At 46.3% G+C, this 22149-nt stretch overlaps 1 protein-coding gene across 3 annotated transcripts in view; it reads left to right on the top strand.

Annotated features, from left to right (window-relative positions):
• The first annotated feature begins 645 nt into the window (after window positions 1–645).
• The window catches only part of BCAR3 (BCAR3 adaptor protein, NSP family member), a 112681-nt gene continuing 91177 nt past the window's right edge, over window positions 646–22149 (top strand). Inside the window, exons 1-2 of one of the 3 annotated variants that reach the window (XM_073234304.1) lie at window positions 646–1320; window positions 8810–9137. In XM_073234304.1, coding sequence (XP_073090405.1) covers window positions 8821–9137 — 317 coding nt within the window. In that variant the 5' untranslated portion in view covers window positions 646–1320; window positions 8810–8820. Of the gene's footprint in view, window positions 1321–4463; window positions 4486–8809; window positions 9138–22149 lie in introns of those variants that run through there. The other 2 variants (XM_073234306.1, XM_073234305.1) reach the window with 2 other exon arrangements.

Raw genomic sequence — 22149 nt, 5'->3', positions numbered from 1 at the left:
TTAATAATTGAGAATCTTTTTGTATGTTTATTGGCTTTTTTGAGAAATGCCTGTTGAAATATTCTGCCTATCTTCAACTAGATTTTCTGCCTTTTTCTTACTGATTTGTAAGTGTTCTTTATATATTCTTACTACAAGTCCTTTTTTGGCTGTATGTTGCAATTACCTTTTCTCACTCTGCAGCTTGCCTTTTCACCAGTGATTTCTTTTGACAAACAATTCTTAACTTTAATGTTGTCCAATGATTAGTGTTTTCCTTTATAGTCAGTAGTACATGTATTTAAGAGGTCTGCCTACCTCAAGGTCATGAAGATTTTTTTGATATTTAATTTGGATACTCTTAGTGTTCTATCGTTTACATTTAGGTTTAAAATCCATCAGGAATTGATTTTTTGGAATAGTGTGAGTTAGGGATCTTCTTTTTTTTTTCTCCCTGTCCAGCATCTCTTCCTGAAAAGACAGGTGGTCCTTTCCCAGTCCATCACAGCGGCATCTTTGACATAAATCAAGTGACCATATAATGTACATCTATTTTTAGCCTCTCTGTTCTATTGGTCCATCTGTCTATTGTTGCCAATTACTGCTTCTATAGCTTTATAACAGGTCTTGATATCTGCTAGCATAAGTCAGAGTAGGCTCCAATTTCTTACCTTACGAAGCCATGTAGCACTGAAGTGCACTTCTACATCTGCTTTGCTTTCAGTGTCCAAGCGGATGTGACTGATTTGCCTGTTGTCATAGCCTGGTTATTTGTGATTACCTGGATCTTTGTCCCACCAAAGCCCTTTAAACTGAAAACCAGCCAGGTGTCTGCAGAAGAGCAAAGCAGACCCGCTGGGTAATTAAATAACGCGGGGGAGGGGGAGGAGTGGGTTAGGCGGGGCTGTCTCTCGAGAGGGGTACAGTGAGGAAGTGGTCAGTCTACACTTGAGGACTGGCTTGTTGGGGAGATAGGAGGGGAGCCAAATTAAAATCTGGGCAGAGGAGGGCCAGGCGAGGTCACTGCATGTAGATGTCGCGGGGGGTTCCGCGAGGCCGCGCGAATCGGTTCGCCGGGGTGGGGCCGAGAAGCCGCAAATCACCAGTTAGGGCTGGAGCGCGCGCCGCCGGCTCAGAGCCGCGCCTGCAGCTGCTGGGGTCCCGGCGCAAGCCCGAGCCGGAGCCGGAGCCGCCGGGCGCACCGGCCAGCGCGCACGGACTTCTCGGCGGGTGCGCCCCGCAGAAGATGAGCCGGCTCTGCGCGCCGAGCAGCCGCGTGCCGGGGCCGGTCGGGCGGCGCCTCTGAGCCCCAGCCGGCGAGCGCGGGCGCCGCGCGGGGAGGTGAGTCTTCGCAGCGCGTACTGCGTCGCGCGGGGTTCTGCTTCTCCCGGGGCGCCTCGGCCTCCCTCCCCATGGAGGACGTACGGAGAAGCTTGTTGGAGAAAGTTAGGCTGCGGGGCAGGTAGAGCCCGCGCTCTTCCCGCCCCCACAGAGTTGGCCTTCGGGGGCGGGAGTGGCCGAAGTGGGGATCGGGCTTGCGTGCTCGGCGACTTCTGAACCGGCTGGGATTCCCCAGACGTGGCCCGCGGCGGGAGGCGCTCGGCGATTTGGAAAGAGCATCTCTGCTCTGCTCTCGGGCCTTCTCTTCCCGGACGCTGGCCAATCCTGACCCCTGGCCGGCCAGGCTGCAGGGTCCGCAGGTCCCCCGCCGGCCGTCCCCCTGAGCCCCGAGGCCGGCGCGGGTCGGGAACGCGAGGGCCAAGGGGCTCCGCTGGAAGCCCTGGACTTGAAGGAGGCGAGTTTCTCCACTAATCTCTTGGAAAGTTTGCAAAGAAAGCGGAGCCTGCCCTGTAACTGTTGACAACATCTCCCTCCCTCTCTCCCTTTGTTGAGAAAGCATGAATAGTTGGTTGTGCTGCTCCCCCGGCGTCGGGCAGGGGAGGGAAGGTGGGGAGGGGGAGTGCAGGCAGGGAAGGGAGGGACGATGGGCGCGACAGGAAGGAGGTTCCGATCTCAGCCCATCTTTGCTTACCGAGGCTGCCGAGCCTGCCGCCACTTTAACAGTTTGATCAGATGTAGACACTCGTAGGGCAGAGGTCGCCTGGGCTCCGACGCAGCCGACAAGTCGCAGTGCTCCGTGCGGAACACGATAGGTCACGGCTGGGGTTTTGGGGAGTGCAAAACTCTGGTTTTGGTGTTAACTAGCTTGAAGCAAGGTGCGAAGAGGAAAGACCTTTTGCCTAGCCTGGTGTCTGCTTTCGTATAAAGCCATTAGCTGAGATAGAAAATAGAGCCCTGCATTCAGATTCCTCTTAAACCTTGACTTTTATCTCCCAAGGCTACACAGATCTCTCCAAGGAAAATACGTTGGCGGAGAGAAGGTCAGTTTGAGAGCGGATAATCTCCCTGCGTGTTGTCAAGGACTGAGGCCCGTTCCGGGAGGAAGGGGAGGCCTAGGTGCTGGGGGCCAGCTCAGCAGAACAGGCTCCGAAGTGGGTAGGGGCTGCCCGGTTAATAATGGGGAAGCCACAGGCGAAGGGGTTGTATGCATGTGCAAGCATGTGGAGTATAATGTAAACAGCTTGCCATGCCAAGGGCTCCCTCACCCCCACTCCAGCTTTCTCTAAACTGCTGGTGAGAAGCCAGACATTTTCAGGATGACTAACCAAGATCTCAATCTCCTGTTCATATAGAGGACTGCTTGTCAAATGGATGGTAATCTTATGAACCTTATCATGTAAATCCTGTGCTGCTGGTCCTTGAAATACAATCCATGGAAGAACTATTCACACTTAAATCATTTGGCTAGCCTTCATAAGTTTACTTCAAAAATAAAGGGGTACTCCTAATTTCGAAACCCAAGCAAATTTTATACTTAACAGTTGTTCTCTCTCTTCTCCCTGTCTGACTGCAGAGAAGCTACAAAACTACGTATCCAAATTGTGAATCTGGGGTGGTCATAATGGAGCAGCAGAGGCAGTTACATTTCCAGGGTTTAAAATATACTAGAATTTTCTTAAAATCCACATCAGATGATCACCTATGAATTCAACTTGGAAATTTCTCATCTCAGAAGTAGAATGGAAAACTCCAAACAAGTGGGCTTCTGAATATCTCTTCTTTGACTTGCATGTGATCATCAGTTTCTTTGACACACCTTTATAAAAGCAAGTGGGTCCGGCTGCTGTTGAGAAGCATTGCAAAGCACAGCCACTGACCAGAGTCAGGAAGGTAGCACATAGGTTGGGAGTTCGTCATGCTTGTTCTTGTCCCTGTGGAGATTACAGCTCTTTGAACGTTGACATGGGTCTCATATTTTCATATCAAGAAGTAGAGTCTTAGACCTTCGCGTATCTGGCATTAGACTAAGTCAGGACCCTGTAGTCGTTTGCTTGCACAGTTGAGAGAGGTGAAGTCAGATGGCCAAGTCTCACCTGAGCTTTAAGACTGCACGCAGGCTCACTGGGTATGTGTCTCGCCTGTGTATGTGTATGTCTTACTCGGCTTGGTGTGTTTATGTCCACTTTTCTACATTAAAACATTTCCCTCCTCATCCTTCCTGGCTGCAGTTTTCTCCAGAAGCAACATCTTCATTGGCGAACCCTTGTGGTAATAGGGACACACTGACAAGCAGGACAGACATGGTCCTGGCCCAGCTTAGAGGAGACCCGCTATTGATTGAGTGCTTGCTGTGTGTCAAGGACTTTCCGCACATGATCACATTTATTTTCCACAGCAACCCCATGAAATAGGTATTGTTAACCCTTTTTTACAGATGACATACCGACTGTCAGAGAGGTTGAGTAACTAGTCCCCGGCCATACCGTTAGGAAGCCAATGGCAGAGGAGAAATTTGAACCTGTTGAAATTTGGTCTTCAAAGCCTAGGTTCTAAGTCATACAACATTTGGTTTTAAAAATTCAGAAAGTATAAAGAAGTATATAATGACTAGGAGCATTGGAACAGAAATATCTCCAAGTGGAGAAAACCTGGAAGCCAGAAACTGGAGACTTGGGCTTAGTCTCCGCCATGTTCTTCCAACCACGTGTTATTACCTCAAGTCCTTCTCATCTGCTGAATCCCCTGCCTATGGCTCCCTTCTGAACTTCTCTTGACTGGTTCCTCCTCTTTTTCAGGTCTCATGTCATTGTCACCTCTTTAGAAAAGCCTTTCCAGACCAACCTAATCTAAAACAGCCCTCCATCCCAACTAGTGTGTTCCACCATTTCATCCTGCCTTGTGTTCTTTCGGCACGACGACTGGGGTATTAGCTAGTTTGTTTGCTTGTCTGTGTTGGTTGTTTACCCCATCACAATGTAGGTTCCAGGGCAGCAGAACCTTGTCTGGTTTATTATAGCCACAGCACTCGTACATTGCAAACCCGCAGAGAACATATATTGAATGAATGAACATTTATTTCCCTTACCAGGCAAAAGAAAGGGGCTTGATTCTTTGCGATCCCATCTACATATAACACTCAGAGAATCCGCCTAGTGGTCCAGTGTGGTAAGTGACTTCACTCTCAAAACGGAACGGAACTTCAACTTAAATTTCAGCTGCGCACCATGTACTTCCGTTCTTTAGATCCTGGAGTCTGGAAAAATTAAAAGTAAATAAAGCTCAAGTGGGAATATAGAGTGGCCCAAAAGATTTCAATGAATTCCTTCCCCCTGTAGTTCATCCTTCCACTCCCTACCCCACTTTTAGTTTTATTTTTTTGAAATTAGTCTCTGGACTGTGCCCACCTCCCCCACTATTGGGCCGATTCAAGCTTGACACAGGGCCCAGATTGAGCCAGTCTTTCCAAGTGACTAGACACAGTGCAAGGTTGTTATTTTAATGGGAAAGAATCCCAATTGAGAGGTATCAGATTTCAGAGGAGAGCCCGGTGTGCATATTTCCAGTTTGTCTGCAGCTGAGAACTCTCTAGAAATTTAAACTTGGATGATCTCCCTGTACTTTTTAAACTCTGCTTCACATCCTCCAGGTCAGCATCCCTTCCTTAGAAAGTAAAGCCTTCCCTGGCCACCAGATTAACCCAGACCCTGGTCCTCACTCTGTGTGCTCTCCTAGCATTGGGAATCACTAGCCCTCGCTGTCTGTGTCCTCCATCAAGCAGTAATATCATGAAGACAGTTTTTTGACACTGTCCCCAGCACCCAGCACAGTGCCCACCCCACAGGCGGCCTTCCGCAGGTGTGAGTAGAAGAATGAACACTCTTGTTGCCTGCACACCACCTCTTCATTGTTCTGCTCTGGGACCCGGGTCAGCAAACTGGAGTGTCAGTTGCCTTCTAAGAGCAGAGACTCCCTTACCCAGTGGCTCCTGGCCCTGGCTGCACACTGGGCAGTACTGGGGCACTTAAAGAAGCTGATGCCAGGATCCTACCCACCAAGGTCTGGTTGTCGTGGTCTGGGTCACAGCTTGGGTGTCAGGGTTTTAGAAGCTTCCTGAAGGTGGGCAGGTTCTTAAAGAACTTCTGCTTTAAATGTTCAGAACTTATTCCTTGCTTTGCCCTATAGGCTTGAAGCAGCCATGGTGAGAGAGAGCATGGATGTAATTCATGGATATTGTATGGTTCCTGGCAGTTTAAGAAGTACTTTCACATCTGCTATCACATGTGAACAAGCTAGATGCCTACTCTCTGGTTTAAATATTCCCTTTATGTTGATGACTCTTAAACATCTACCTCGTGGCCTGGCTTCTAACTGCATATACCAGTGTCCAACCTCCTGGACCCAACTGTCCCACTGCTCCCTCCCTCACAGCAGTTCCAGTGGTGAGCTTGTCACCTTCTTCTGCTAAGCAGGGGTCCTCCTTTTACACTACTTGGCACATTACAGCATTGCACCATCCTCCTGTGGCGATGGCCTCTGTCCTCCTAGCCAGTGGCCATGAGCTCCTCCCTTTTTGCTCTGTCCCTCCTTTTCCTTCCTCTGGACGCTGCCACAGGTCAGAGTTCTTCCTTGGTCCTCGCTAGCTTGGTTCTGTCAGCCTGCCTGGGTTCCCTACCTCCTCCAGAACTACCAGTCACCTCCCTGGGCATAGATGGGATCCTGTCCCTCCCTTCCAGATCTTTCCTAGCAGCAACAGTCAAGAACAGACACCTCGAAACAGCCTTCAAGACTTGATCTGGTCCTGAGCTGTGCTTTTTCCAGGAAATGCTTCACAGCTTCTCCTTCAAGCCAATGGCACAACTTGCTGTTCTCTGAGCCTGGAGGTTGGGGGGGCACTTCCCCTGCCTTTGTGCATCTGTTGTTATAACATCCTCTTAGAAGGTTTTGCCATACAGTTTTCAACCTTTCAGAATTCTTCCAAAATCCTTCATCTCTGGTATTGCCCTGAGATCCTCTTTGAGTCATTTTGTCCAAATTAATTCTTCTTCCCTCTAGCGTGTTAAAGGGCTCTCTTGATGAATTATTGTTCTCCCAGTATTATAGTCGGGACTGGCACTTATGCAGCTTTGTTTCTGAGTAGGCACTTAAATGTTTGTTGATTTGGAAGTAGGAAGGGCAGGTGTTAATAACCCTCACTATCAGAGAAGAAACTGAGGTGTGGGTAGCTTACTGAAGGGCATTCTAGAGCATTTTGGCTCCATCTTGTAATCTAGGTAGATCTTAGGTAAGCAGAGAGGAAGCAGCTGCCAGAGACTCAGGAGCCAGGGGAACATCGTACTATCCTAGAAACAGACATGATATGCAGTGTGGCCCCTTGTACACAAAGAAGTCCTGTAGGGTGCTTTGGGCCTTTCCAAAGTTTATTTGAAATAATCCAGGCCTGTCCATGAAGAAAGAAGGTGCTGATAGTTTGAACAGGCGAAGTCCACAGCTATAGGGTGTGTATGTGCATGCGTGCTTGTGGTGAGGGGAGGTCAGGGGGTGAGGGAATCCCAGTTAGCTTACATCACTAGTGGTCGGGTGGGAGGGCTAGGGAGTTTGGTTTCTTTTTAATAAAGATGATTAACATTGAGCAAGAGCTGACAGTGTGCCAGGCACTGGCCAGACCTGGGAGGGGTCCACATGGCACTCAGTCCTGTTGTTCTGGGCCTGCTGTGAGCCAGGCCTTCTGTGTGGTCCCAGTTGACATGGAGCAGACAAGCCCCAGAACTACCAGGTTTGACAAAGAATTGAGGACAAGGTTAGGATTATGTACCTTGAGTGACGGGTCTCCTTCCACTCAGCCCCCAGCACTTGTGAGTTTGTCTGTGTTGCACATGGAAGCTGTGAACTGTGGGCATCATGTTTTTTTTGCATGCTCTGCTGTCTTTATCCTGGTTCTGCCTTTTTCACTGTGAGCTTCTGGAGGACTGTGAGCTTCTAGGGGGCTGTGTCCCCAAGCACTCTCCAAGCCCCCAGTTCCTCTGTGGAACTGACTCTGCAGTGGTGCTGGTAAGTGATGATTTCATGCAGAGCTATCTCTGCAGTGGAAAGGGTGGTCTGTGAGGAATAGGGGCTGCAGCTTTACAACATCCTCCAGAGCAAAGGGATGCTCCGCTCACCAGCTGCTGGAAGGGCCAGGGCATTGGGCTTACCTGTGCTGCTGTGTGGTCCAGACCACTCTGATGCCATGACTAGTGGGACAGATTCTGGATCCTTAATGTCTCCAGGTCCTAGTTATTATTATATTATAACATAATACTTATAATATATATCATATATATAATATAATATAATACTTACATATAATAAATTAATATAATATTAATATAAATATTGATAAATTGGCCTATTTACTATTCAGGCTTGTGTTTCTTTTCCTCTATATATATTGGCCTTAAAATTTATGTAATTTTATAGTTATATAATTTGGCTTTGGTCAAAACCCTAGTTTTAGGTGGGTTGGGGTGGGGATGCTGACTCTGCTCAGGGTGAACATTTCTACTAATGGTCATAGCTGGTAATAATTGCTGGGGCTAGTTTTGCACGTGACCTAATGTACCATTTTCCCTTTCTTTCTGTGTGCCCCCCCCATAGCCCCACCCCCCCACACACATACTTTTTTTTTCTTCTGTCTCTTTCCTTCCCACTCTTCCTGACAGCATAAAGGATAAAGACAGCAGAGCATGCAAAAGAAACATGATGTGCACACATTGCTTAACCCTCATGGTGGCAGGTGGGTTCCTGACCCTTCTGGGAGGCAATATATCAGGAGCCCAACCCCAGTGGCTTTCTTTCTCAGCTGAGCCCACTGATGTATGGAGGAGTGACCCACCTCCTAACCCCTGACCCTGGCCTGTCTTCATTAATTAGACTATATTGATTTATTTATAAGCACCAGGTCTTTGCCCGAAAAATTCTGCCCCATTACTCCGGGTAGCACAGCAGAGAGGCTGATCTGGCACTAAGGCATTCTAGCAGCTAAGGAATTCCAGTAATTTCCACCTGTTCTTATCATTTATTTGCAGGGCAATGGAAATACATGGGCTAATTATCTAACATATTTATAACATTTTTTCTAATACATTTACTACTGAAACCTTGAGTCCTTCCTCAGGAATCTTTTTGTTAGTCATGCATTTCCATCACCTTCAGTCATCTGAAATAATAAGAGGGCTCATGTGCCTCCAAAGTCTCTGAAATGTGTTTGCCCTTTTCCACTGACACGTCTGCTGCCAACCCAGAAGATATTCATTCTCTGTAGGATCAGAAAAAGGAGATGAGTAAACTTCCTATTTGTACTAAATTTCACTAGCCATTCAATGTTTGTCTTTTAGTCCTCCCTTAACATTTTATTTGTTATGCAGTGTATTTCCATTTCCTTTTATAAGTAAGGACTCAGTTCTTGTGATTATCTTCAACTTATACCTTCACTCTTTTCTTTCCCCCTTAGACTTGAAAATCATGGCTGCGGGAAAATTTGCAAGCCTTCCCAGAAATATGCCAGTGAATCACCAGTTCCCCCTGGCCTCGTCCATGGACCTTCTGAGCAGCAAGTCACCTCTCACTGAGCATCGCACAGATGCCTATCAAGATGTGTCTATACACGGCACCCTTCCACGGAAGAAAAAGGGCCCCCCTCCCATAAGGTCCTATGATAACTTCAGTCACATGGGTACCCTCCCCCATTCCAAATCCCCACGGCAGAACTCCCCTCTGACCCAGGACATCATCCAGGAGCACCCACTGCAAGACTGGAAGGGTGAGACCTTCACCTTCAGGTAATTTCTTCAATTCCACAAGTGAAAATGACTTGTTTTAAAGGGTTTCTTAAAAAAGTCTTTTTATTAGGGAAAATATCAAACATGTGCAAAGTAAAGCAAATAGTTTAATGGACCCATCGCCCAGCTTCAAGAGTCATCAGCTCATGGTGAGGCCTGCTTTGGCTGTGTTCCCACCCACTTTCCTTCCTCTGGTATTATTTTAAAGCAAATCTCAGACCTCATTTTATTTTATCTGTAAATATTTTGGTATGTGTCTTTCAAAGATAAGGATTCTTATTTTTAAAAAATACAACCACACTCTAAAAAAACTATAACATGTAAAAAAAATTAACCATTTCTTTATATCACCTAATATTTCAGAGCATTTTAAAGCCAACTTACTATATCACTAAGTCCTTCAAAAGGAAGTACAGTACAAACTATGTCCATCCACTTCAGTAGAGATGCCAAGATGTCTACAAGTAGGACCTGCATCTCCTGGTAGGTAGTTGTCAATGTGCTGAAATACAATTTTTGTATGTGTGCATCATCAGCTCAGCTTCAGGATACTTTAGAACAAGAATTGATTTCTCCTCTCCACCAGAGACCTGGGTAAATAAGCCTTACAGTTATAAGGGCTTCTTCTCTGGGTTTGTAATGGGCATGGCTGTGATTGGTATCTGCTTGTTAGAGCTGCTTTAGAAACTCTGCACTCCTTTTCCTGTTGGGGAAGATAAGCAACCTGTATGCATTCCGGCAAAGAAGGGGGTGGTTTCTTCTGTCGTCTCTACTGGTGCCTGTCTTTTTGTCCAACCCTGTAGCAAAGAAAGCCACTTGGATCCTAGCTCATTGATTTGTTCAATACTTATGTATTGAGCACTTACATTAGTTACAGCACGTTGATTTTATAAGCACCAAGTGCTTCACCAGAAAAATTCTGCCCAGTTCCTCTGAGTATCTTAACTGAAGGGCAGGTCCAACGTTGAAGACATTCTAGCAGCCAAATCAATCCAGAAATCTACTCTAGCCCTTTTACAGAGAGGGGAAATATGTGAACTAACAGGATAGCTATGGGGCATCTCAAATGGTGCCCTCCCAGAGCAACATTCTAGTGGAGGACCCAGCTAATAAATTTCAGTAAATAAACAAGACAATTGCAGATTATATTAGTGCTATAAAGGACACAGAGCACGAGGCTGGAGATTTACTGTGGTGGTATCTTTGTAGGGTGAGCATCTCTAAGGAGGTGACATTTAAGCTAAGATACGCACAATGAGAGAGCGCAGCTATGGAAAGGACCAGTGGAAGGCTGTTCCAGGCATCAGGAGGAGAAGTGCAAAGGACTTGAGATGGGAGCAAGTCTGTCCTAATCAAAAAGCCCAAAACAAACCGGGAGTGGCCTGGGGCCTAGAGTGTAGTGAGTTAGGAGAACAGTGTAGATGTTGGGAGAGGGCTAGGCAGGCAAGAGCTCAGAATTAGTTTTGCTGTGTAGTTGGGATGGTACAGGAAGAAACTAAGTGGAGGTCCAGATAGTCTTTGTAGAAAGCACTGGAGAACTCTGAAATGTTTCTGACATGAGACCGGAAAGTTCCTCCAGGGTGTCCTGGGATTAGAATGCCCTACACGTACTCTGCAGAATGTAGGTGGGTGACCTCCCAGCTCAGAGAGCTGGTGGGCGGCCTAGTGATGAAACAGGTATATGTGGAACTGCATATGGCACAGTGCAGTTAACATTGCATCATGTGCACTTGACAGGGCGGGACACAGAAGGGAGAGCCATCATTGCTCTCTTTCATGAAGGCCATGAGACTACAAAGAAAAATAACTTTTAGTCAGCCAAAAATAAGCGTGAATGCCAGACTGCACAATGTGGAGCCAGAACCAACTGTTGCCTGGCTTATTGTAGCTGCTTCTTGTTTATTAAGTTCAACTCTGTATTGAGCTCGATATCTACTATGCATCACATAAAGACAATTCACAGACTCATTCCTTTGTGAAGTTCGAAGGTCCTGGCTGGTGGCAGCCCTTACAAGGGGAAATTCTGTGGGCTGGGGGTGGTAATGGAGTCACCCTTCCTATCTTAAGGAAGTTCTTGATAAACACCCAAGGTCCAAGCTGTCAACTTGCCAGGAGTTCAAAGCTTTTTGATTTGAAAACGGACTTGAACAGAGGTCAGACCTGTGTAAAAGATCTTATCAGGGGGTGGGCGCAAGTCCTGAGTTTGAAGTCCAGGCTGTGGAAGACTTAACAAGCCGTGGTGGTTTATGTTTGTTTATGATTCAGAACTATGTTCATCCAAATTCACATCTTTTTTCCTAGTCTTAAAATATCTTATTGTTAAAGATGAATACAGGAAGTGACAGATGCGTAGCCTACAAAATTATGCTGAGTGAGAAGGCATGTGGTTGTGTGTCAAAGGATCATATAGAGTCCCCTTTCCCTGCTCCCCAGTCTCATTATTAATATATTTTATTTAGCTAACACATTAAAAAAATATCCTGCAACATTCCCAATTCTGAGGAGCCCAAAGTATCTTATATTCTTTTTTTTTTCTTTATCCTTTTAAGTATCCCTAATAAGATTATGAGCTGCCTCAATTCCTTTTTTGGAGCAAGCTATACAGTATCAACAATAAAGTTTGTGCATTTGAAAAGCTAAGGACAGAGGAATGAATGAGAACCTGAGGCTCCAGAGAAGGTGGTTTTGCCTGATGGGTCAGAAGAACCACCCTGAGAGGGAAATAGCATTTCTGTCCCTAACACAGCATCAGCGCTCACAGGAGCCGTGAATGCACCCGCTGCCTGCCACTCCGGCTCACTCACCACTGGAAACTGGGGGAACCCTGTGTGTTTTAAAGTGAGAGACTGGATGTCTGTCTCTGGGGACCTAGACCTCTTAGGTCTGTCTGCAGCAAGATTATTGATTTGGGGGCACTTGTTTCAGGTAAACATTTTTGGCCTTACTTGTGTTTTTCATGATGAATTCAGGGGTTAATTTCAACTAAGTGATTTACCCAGATGTCAAGTCTGAAAACCTTCCATTTCATCACATTTGGTGTTGGCATGACGGTAGTGGGGCCATTGCTGAGAGTCCGTGGCCCCTCTTCCTGTACCAGCCCACTTGCCCTGTGCTGAGAGCGAAACCCTCCAGACAGCCCCTCTTTGTCTTGTGAAATACCCTGATAAGTTATAAGTTTGCTAGTTTCCCAAGAAATATGTTTATCTTATCAATCATTAAAAAGTTACCCTTATTTAGAATTGAATATTACCTGAATATCCACCCTGTGGGAGGCCTCAGGCAAAGCAGATGAAGTCTCTCCTTTGACCTAAAAATTTGCATTAAGCTGTCATATAAACCTGTGTCAAATTCACATGCATTATTATCTCCTACATTTTATAGTTTTAAAGTATCTTAAAATATACATTCATAAATTATCTTATTTGAGCAGGGTTTATCACAAGCATCATCACCATTGTTTTGTCATCATTTACAGTCGAGACAATGGTTCAGGGATACTGAGGCAACTGAGGTCAGGCCCTAATGATCTGTTTATTAAGCAGACTGAGTGGGTGACCAAGAAAGGATTAGAACCGAGAAAGTACTACAGGGTCCTCCCCAGACACTGTGCTGCACAGCCTCCCAAGTTTGGTGCCTGGTGTGGGCATCCTCTGAGCTATCATCTGGCATGGAAAGCTTTGGCCCACGGAGTCTGAACCCAGCACTTGGACATCCCGTTGGGGAGAATGGAGCCTCTGCTGCCAAGAGCCAGGCCAAAGGCAGGCCTGGAAGGGGCATTGGCTTCATTCGGGGACTGTATCTCTTGGCCTAGCTGTTGTCCTGGCTGCCCTTGGACGAACTTGTGGTTTTGAAAGGTGGCCAGAGTGAGCAGCCAGGGAGCTCTACAACCTGCTGCTTGCTGTCACAGAAGGAGCCTTTGTTCCACAGGGGGGCAAGGCTTCTCTGAGAGGGCTGCAGACAGGATTTCCTCTGACATTAGTGTTGTTTGGCTGGTGTCCCTTTGACTCGTTTATCTTCAAGGGTGAATTTTTATTTGAATCTGGGACCTTCCTTGGGCTGAGAGGCAACTGGTTCCTGTTGTTGAGATGTCTGTTGCTGGAATGGCTGAAGGACCTGTGCTTGGAGACAGTGCTGGGACCTTTTCCTGCCTGTGAGTACATGGAGGCACACATTCCTGGGAACAGCTGCTGGGTGCCTAATTCCTTCTGCCCCTTGTGCTGCAGGAGCATGTGGTGAGACAATGTAATGTTTCATTAGTTCACATGAGTGGAGCTGACTGACTAGTCACAAGTGTTTTAACTGATGGGGGCCAGAAAGTCTGTTGAATTATCCCACGTTAAAACCCAGTGTACTTTCCCAGGCAGAGTAAACGACCGTGTCACAGTGTCAGCTCTTCAATGGTGAGGCAGAACTGTAAAGCACAGGATCTGTGCAGACACCTCTCTAAACATGTATTTAAAGACCTAACTCTGTGCTGTGTCAGTGCCCTCATCTGAAAAATTGTTTCATTTGTTCCTCTTCAGAACCACCAAGTTCTATAGTTACTGCTTTCTCCTTACCAAACCAAGCTGTTCCTGCAGATATGCAAATAAAAGTTAGCTCAGAGTTAATCTGAAGGATCTACAGCATGAAGGTCCACATGCAAACATCTGCATTTTCTTTATACATGGATGTGTCTGCTGTCCTCAAATTGGAAGCTTTTCATGCATAGAGGAAAAGTTGGGTTTAAAGTTGAAAAAAATGTATTTACTAAATTAATAGATTCTATTTAATAGAAGATACATTGATTCAGTTAGCAGAATGGCAATGGTTTGACAGCCAGGAGTGTCTCTGGAAAGTAATAGTTCACACACTGAAGTTTACTTTTTAGAATTTCAAGTTGAGTTTTTTCCCCTAACATTTTGAAACGTCCTTTGGTGTCTGAATGCAGCTGCTGGGGACAGGTTGATGGGTTCTGAGGAGCAGCACGTGTCCAGGCCCTGGTGGCCCCTGGTGTGCTAAGGCCAGGGGCAGCTGGGTCAGAGGGGAGCTCAGCCCCTGCAGGGCATCCTGCGGCCCCCATGGTTGAGGAAGCACAGAGACAGGGAAATATTCTCAGGTCTATCAGCTGCCTGACGGTAGTCCCAAATCCTCTACTGACAGGGATGATTTGAACCTAAAGGCTGGGATCTGTGCATTCTCAGCTGTTCTGGGGAGAACTAAAGAAATGTTTTAAAACTGATTGCAGACCACAATCAAGAAAATGCTCAGAGAATTACACAAAGCAGTCCTTGTTGAGTGGAGCTGCTCAACATCTCTCCCCCCAACCTCAGACAGATCTGCTTCAAATCATGTTTTTTCAGGTCTCCTACATGCTGTTTGGGAAAGGGCATTTTTTAGTCTTCTGAGAGTTGGAAACTGAGAGTTTTTTCCACCCCTCAGTATATGTTAAAGTGTATTGTAAACAGAAGGTGTTATGCAGTTACAGATTATCCATGTTTGTATCACATGTGGATTAGGGAGCCATCCCAGTAGGGCTGGAAGATGCAAGCTGGAGAAGTTGTAGCTGCTATTGTTGGTTGTAAAGAGACTGCCTTCAAGGGTCTGGGCTGGAGCCACAGGACTGATAAGCCCTCAGGCACAGCCACCCTGCTGGTGACAGCTTTTAATGCTGTCACCACCCAGTCTGTCCCTTAGAGACTAGCTGTAGAGACTACAAAGGCCACAAAGACAAGCACTTAGGGTCTTCTAGTTTTAAGGATTGTGCTATTATTTGCAAATTTACAGAAGTCTGAGAAACCTTCTGTAATTGACAGCAGTGGATTATCTGTGGTTCCAGATTCACCTGCAAACATAGTAACCAAAAGGGAAGACAGCACCCCCAGTGGAGAGGAGGAGGATACACAGGCATGTTACCCGGAGTCCTCCATTGGGTTCCTGTTTGTCCACTTAGGTGTGTGAACTAGGGCCAGTTGTAAACTACAAAATGCAGGTGGAAAATACCTGCATCTGAGGACTGCTGTGAAAGGTCACTAAATATGAAGCCAAATATCAACACTCTGACTTCCATGCCTGAGCCTGGTGCTGCCTTCTGGGGGCCTCAGAAGAGCAGGTGACATCCTTGCCCTTGGCCCCCACCTGGTACTGCCGTTCTGTCCTGCCAGCCTGAGCCTGAAAGCTGCTGGCGCCTTTGCTGGGATGCAGATGTAACCATGGATAACAAAGCTGCTGGTGACCTTGACGTTCATTCCAGCGACCAGGCCCAGTAGCTTTGTGACCTTGCCTACGTTACTTTACCCTTCTGAATCTCCACATCCTCAAAAAGTACCTGTAAATTCAAATACAGTCCCATGTAAGGACTAGCAAAGAACCTGGCATAGAGAAGGGGCTCAGATGGCTTCCGTTCTTCCTTCCTTTTGGAAGTCTGGAGCTGGGAGGCTCCTAATCCCCGAGTGTAACCTGAGATCAGGTTCAGTGCCTGCAGCTTCTGTGGGAGAAAGGCTCCCACGTGTTGACAGTGTCTGGCTGGAATACCTGTATCTGGGTCTGCCTGGAGCTGCCCGGCAGCAGTGCATGTTGGCCACCACTCATGGGCACAGGTGTAACAGCCTCACACTGCACCAGAACATCAGCACACCACGGTACCAAGACACAGTCCTGTCTTCCTTGGACTGGCCCAGCTCTTGGCCACTTCTCCTTGTACTTAATGTCAGTGTCTTTGCTGTTTATTCTTCAGTGACTATTCACTGGGCTTGTTTTGCACCAGGCATTGTGCTGGGTACCAAGTACCCAGGGAGAACGAAACATATGTGGATCCTGTTCTTAGACAGTGCCCAGATTAGGGGGCATGCAGACAAATGCATCAACAGATACAGGACCACAAAATGAGGAGATACAAGGAAGTAGCATTTCAGAGCTCTGAGTTCTTCGGATTGGGTGGAGGGAGTGCCTGTCTAGGGAAGGTGACATGTGAACATTTAATACAAAAAGAGAACATAAAATACTTTATTAATACTTTTTTTGTGTTATTGGGTATTAAGATGATAATTTTAAAAATATTTTTAAAAAATTTTAAATTTAAATGATATTTAAAAATTAAAAAATTTTTTTTTTTAATTTTAGAAATGAAACTATTTCTTTTTAGTTGGCTACCAGAAAATTGTGAATGACATCTGTTTTTCACACTGTATTTTTATTGAACAGCTCTAGTCTAGACTGGGATAAGGAGTTTAGGTTTGCTCCATAGGGCAAAGGGAAGCCTTGAAAAGTAAGAGAATATAACATGATATGATTCAGTTTTCAGGAGATTATTGGTCTCAGTGGGGAAGTGAATGGTGGGAGAAGAGGTGCTGTAGGGAAGGCAGGAGGTGGTTGCAGAAGTACAGGGAGCAGGTGGGGGTCTGCATAAGGGAAGTGTTGGAGAAGGGAGTGAGTGGATTCAGGGTCTGTGTTGCAGGTGGAGTCTGCCAGTCTTCCTGAGGGGTGGGTGGGCTGAAGAAGAGGGACAGTCAAGCACAGCTGGGGCAGCTGGGTGCATGGGGTGGGGGGCATTGACTGAGATTGGGGATTGCGAGAGGAGCAGGGCTTCCTCTTGGTTTGGTGGCTTTTCCTCAGAGGAGGGTGCAGGGACTTGAGGCTGCAGTTTGGCGTGTGCTGAATTAGAGATTCATGCAGTGATGGTATTAACCAGCCAATTCGCATTAGGAGCCTGGAGTCCTGGAGAGAGGTCTGGGCTAAAAGTTATAATGTTAGGAGTTTGCATAGAAGTGAAATTAAAGCCATGGAAATGGATGCTGTCACCAAGGGAGAGATCAGTGTAAAGCACAAAGGGCAGGGATGCTGGGACTTTTGGTTTGGTGGGGAGCAGAGAAAGGAGGAAGGAGTGTGCAGGGATGGGCTTTGTTTTGTAGGAAGGTTTTTGTTTTTGTTTTCAGGTTGGAGACAAAATTCAATAGGAAAACATCTAATCTTTTAAGCATGTAATAAATCAAAGCACTTTTTTTCATTACTTGGTTCTTTCTATAAAACATTTTTGCCTTAATTAAAGCAAACTGAAACCAACCCGCTGAACTTCTTTTGGACTTGCATGTCCAGGAAATGACCACAGTGATTGGAAAGGGCAGGAGTAATGTAAAGGAAGATGATTACCTCCCTGTGGGCCTGTGTCTGCAGCATGGTGACTGTACTCCTGCAGTTCCTTCCCTACTGGATCCCATAGAGTCCCCAATTGAAGGGGCAGAGAAGGTATATGGATGACTGCGGCTGGCCTGCAAGCTTTGCCTGAGGGCTGACACCGCCTGCCCAAGGTTTTGGTGAGCAGCTACCTTGAGGACGTGTACTTGCCCTTGAAGACAGTTCGAGGCAGCATTTCTGTTTGGCTAGGTGAAATCTTTCCTTTTAGAAGTCTTGGGGACATTATATCAAATCACAGCACTTTTATTCTGCCTTTGAATTAGTTGAGAAGGAACCTTTACAAACACATTCCTTTAGAAGGGGCTGGGGAACAGCTGGGGGCGGGGCGCATGGGGCTGGTGGTTGTGAGGAAGGGCAACAGATGCCAGCCAAACAAAGCATCTGCTTTTATCAAAAGTGCTGTGTTTGGGCTTCGACAGCCTGAAGCCGGATGATTCACTGATGCCAGACCCTCTGTGCCTTCCAAGAGACATACTGGCCTTGATCTGGGCATTCTTGTTCTTACTCTATTCATTTTGATGGACTGCTGCCAAGTTAAGGTTTCAACAGTGGCTTTTTGCTTAATGTTGCCACCAGAATTCTGCTGAGCATAGGTTAACCCATGACCGCATCAGGTGTTTATCACCTAGGACCACTTTGTATTAGTCTTAGATTCCTGTATAGACTCACCATAGTGTTAACATGTAGGCCATTTAAATGATGCTGTTTTAACATGATGAGGGAACCTGCCTGAGGAGGTGGTTTAATTGCCATTCTTTTAATATATGTCATGAACACATTAATCAGGCATTGCTGTGTTTTCAGATGAGATAGAAACTGACTCACAGAAGCAGGAATTGGCTGTTGAAATGAAAAGAGCAGGAGTTTTGGAAGGAACCAGACCTTAGAGTCTCTGATAGCCAGGGAGGAAAGTGTGTTTCACCTGCTGTCCACGCTGGGCCTCAAGAAGGAAGATACCTATAGTTGAGGAAAATGATAGAGAGGCTCCCATGGCCTGAGGCTCTGAAAGAGAAACAGTTCAGGACAACCAAAAGCAACAAGTTGACCACAATTTGAAGGAGAAGAGGAGAAGGAGTATGTGACTGTCTGGGTAGCGCCTGTGTTTCAGAATGTGTGTGAAGGACTGTCTCCAGCCCCGATTGACTCGTTTACAGGATGTGGTGTGGCAAGAGGGGCCAGGGCTGTTCCGATGAACTTGCTCACAAGTACATGGAACTTCTGCTGTGTGCCAGGCTTTGTGTTAGGTGCTGAAGATTCAGGGGCAAGCCAGACTTTGTCCATCTGAGGAGTTCACAGCCCTGGAGATAGGCATGCCCTTTCTCAACCATCTGACTCACCAGCACCTGTTCTCCCCTTCACTGATGCTGACCTAGCTTCCCCCATGGTGTGGCTCTGTGTCACTCCACTAGTTCAAACAGCAGTTTTGCTTTTCTTGACTTCTGACCCTAGCAGCTTTCCAAGTGTCACGGGACCTTTTCTCCTTCACTGGGTAATTGCATGTTGCACGTTGTAGATAACCCCTCCCTCAGGGCTTGCCTCCTCTGTGCTGTCTGTCCTGGCCTTGAACTCAGGCCCAGGAAAGGCGGGGCCACGCAGCTGTGGACCACAGCAGAGGGTGGCGCTGGGCTGTAAAGAAAGAGTGCAGAGTGAGCAGAGGATTATAGAAAGTGCTGAGGGCGACAAAAAGGGATTTCAGAAGTTATGTTTGGAACAATAAGACCAAAGAGGGGAATGGGACCGAAAACAACCCGCTGAACTTCTTTTTGGCTTGCATGTCCAGGAAATGACCACTGTGATTGGAAAGGGCAGGAGTAATGTAAAGGAAGATGATTACCAGCCTGGAGTAGAAAAGGCTGTGACAAAAGGCTCTGATGCCACCAAATGAGGTGATGCCCAAGGAGACTGAGGGAGGCAGAGGCTGAGACTGTCTGAACACCTAACTGAGAGCTATAGGAAAGATGCAGACAGATGAGTATTTCAATTTTCAAAAGAGGAATTATATCAAATTAGTCTATAAAATGATAAGATTGACATGAATTCAGGAAATACTCCAGAAAGAATTATTAGGACATTGATTGTGAGTACTTGGCAAAGGAAAGAGCAACTGTTAGTAATTAGCAGGGCTTTGCCAAAAGCAGGTCATACCAGATTAATTATTTTCCTGAGGTTACTTTGTCTGTGGGTTAAAGGAGTGTCGAGGAGGTGTGTACCAAGCGCCAATCACTGGTGGTGTCCTCAGGGTGACAGAGTCGGGCTCCATGGTAATACACACAGCACGCTGTGGGCTGGGTCCTTACCGACCCTTCTCTTAGCCCATTCTAGCCAATTTAAAAAAATCACGTAGACAGCAATACTGACATGGGTCACATTGGTGGGTGACGTGAATCTTGGAGGAATAGCTCATATGTCAAAATAACAAAAATGAGATCCAAAAAGGATCTTGGCATTTGAAACAACAGAGCAGATCTAATTGGATAAGACCATCATGCAAGGTAGACTTGCACTGGACACTGAAACCAAAGTAGAAAGTGTGGGGTTTGGACTGATGGCCATGTGCGAGACAGGGCCCGCGCTCTGGACCACAGCCTCAGCCTGATGAGCAACGTGCTCTGGTTGTCCAAGAAGCTAGGGTGATTGTATGAGCATTAACTGAATTGTAATATTCAGACCAAGGGAAGTGGTCACACTTGGCCACCCAGATCACATCTGGTGAATTGTTCTTAGCTCTAGACAGCAGAAATGGAAAATGAATTCCCCCACTACAGAGTGGTGAGCTTCTGTCTAGACCAGTCGTCTGCTCTAAAGCAGAGCAGTCGGTTTAATCATTAAGGAACATCCCTAAGGTTCTTTGTACTGGTGAAGAGGAACTTCTTGTGTTGCATGTCAACCCTAGGAGGAGAAAATTAAATAGGCACCAGCCTTAATCCTGTCAACTACTAGTAAAACGTACGTTAATGAATCAGGTCAATAGATACACTGTGGGTTGTCAGAGAGTGAATTTCTTACTATTTTGCAAGGTGATAAGACAAACTATAAGAAGCACACATTCAGAAGTGTTTCGTTCTGTTTTTAAAGCTACATCCCTTTTTTAATTAATAAAGGCTATACACATAATGTGCCCCTGCCTAGAGTGAGAAAGTACCTGTGTATTGGGACCTTAATATGATTCCCAGTATCAGTAAAGACCCTGTCCATCTAATCACACACTAGCTGCTACTTTTCCAAGAGACAGCATCTTAACATTCACCAGGCCAGCCCTGTTTTAGCATCTATTGTCTTCTCTTTTTTTCATGAGCAGATGGAAATGGCCCTGTGGTAAACTCTGTCCTCTGGGTTATCTCCCTGATTACCTTCCTCCCTGGCATTTCAAACATCCAGAGAGATTCATTTTCAGCAGAAGCAGCCAGTTTCTCAGTGTCACTTTGAAAGCACCTGGTCTCAGTGGGGCTGGGATGGCAGTGATGTTCCATTGCTGAGGATGTTCTGTCTGAGGCCATCACAGTCTGTGGCTAACCATCTCCTTCATGAATCAAGAACAGCATCTCTCTCATTTTCCTCTCACCATCCAGCATTAACCTTTCCTTGGTGAACCATGGAGTGTGATAGGAGGGAAGGGCTGCGGCCTAGGTCTTCTGCACCGCAGAGAGGACACACACACACACACACACACACACACTCACTCACTCACTCACTCACTCACTCACTCAAACCAACATTTATTGAGCAACTGTGCCCTGGGGATACAAAGGTGAATAAAATAGAATTCGGTCCTTGTTCTCAGTGAGCTCATAGTCCAGTAAGTAAGATAAACAAGAGTATATATATTGCACGGAATTATAATCATAAAGTTTTGTAATGCCTAAAAAAGGAGTACTGAGGAGATGTTATTAATTGTGTGAGTTGCGGAGAGTGGGGGAAAGAGTGGTCAGAGAAGGTGAGAATGAGTCGCAGGACGTGGGGACTCCTGGCCTCTTGGCTCAGGGAATTTCAGATAGTTTGGATTTGCGGGAGTGTAAGGAGTAGGATGAGGAGATGGGGCTGGTGAGGTGGGCAGGGCCTTAGAACCATGGATGCCATTGAATAAAATATAAAACGAGAATGCTAGACTGTTCCACATGTTAACCTTACCTGAAAGAGCATGGTCTAGTAAGGAATTTGTCTAGTGAACACAGACTCTTAGTATATTTAAAGTCTGTTGCCACCTCTTCCTTCCCCCAGTCCCTTCATATCCCCACTGCTCCCCCGTGAAGATTCTGAGATGCTGATGGAGCTTCAGGTTGGAGAATGAAGGCTGGAGGCTCTAGGTTCCATGACCATACCCACTTATGATGGGATGATGGGATGATGGGACGCAGCCATGAGGTTCCCAAAGGAGGGTAGACTTTCTCCCGGCTGTGGTTCACCTTTGCTGATTGTGTGATGTGCCCTGGTGCAGGAGTTTGTTAAGAACGGGAAACCAGTGGACCCCTAGCGGCAGTGTTTGTCCGTCCTTGGCTTCACTACTTCAGCTAAATAGAGACTCAACCACTACTGGCCCCACTCATCTTGTCTTGCATTTCAGATAAGTGTTCTAGGAATGAGTTCATTTGTGATAACTGAGCGTCCACAAAGCAAGAACTCCATCCCAGACATACAAGCCCTCTAGTCCCTGTCCTTGGTAAGTTTTAAATAAAAGATTTTTGCACAGTGCTTCATATCCAGGCATCTACTTCCTTATAAGGTCTGTTGATTCTTTGCATGTTCTGATGTCATCATTTGTGAATCATGAAAGTTTTGTTTTTCCTTTGTCAGCTCTTACACCTTTATTTCTTCAGCTTATTGAAATGTGTTAGCTAGGACT

The sequence above is a fragment of the Manis javanica genome, chromosome 4 (genome assembly GCF_040802235.1).
Source record: "Manis javanica isolate MJ-LG chromosome 4, MJ_LKY, whole genome shotgun sequence".
Lineage (NCBI taxonomy): Eukaryota > Metazoa > Chordata > Mammalia > Pholidota > Manidae > Manis > Manis javanica.
This window is presented reverse-complemented; position numbering and strand designations above follow the sequence as displayed.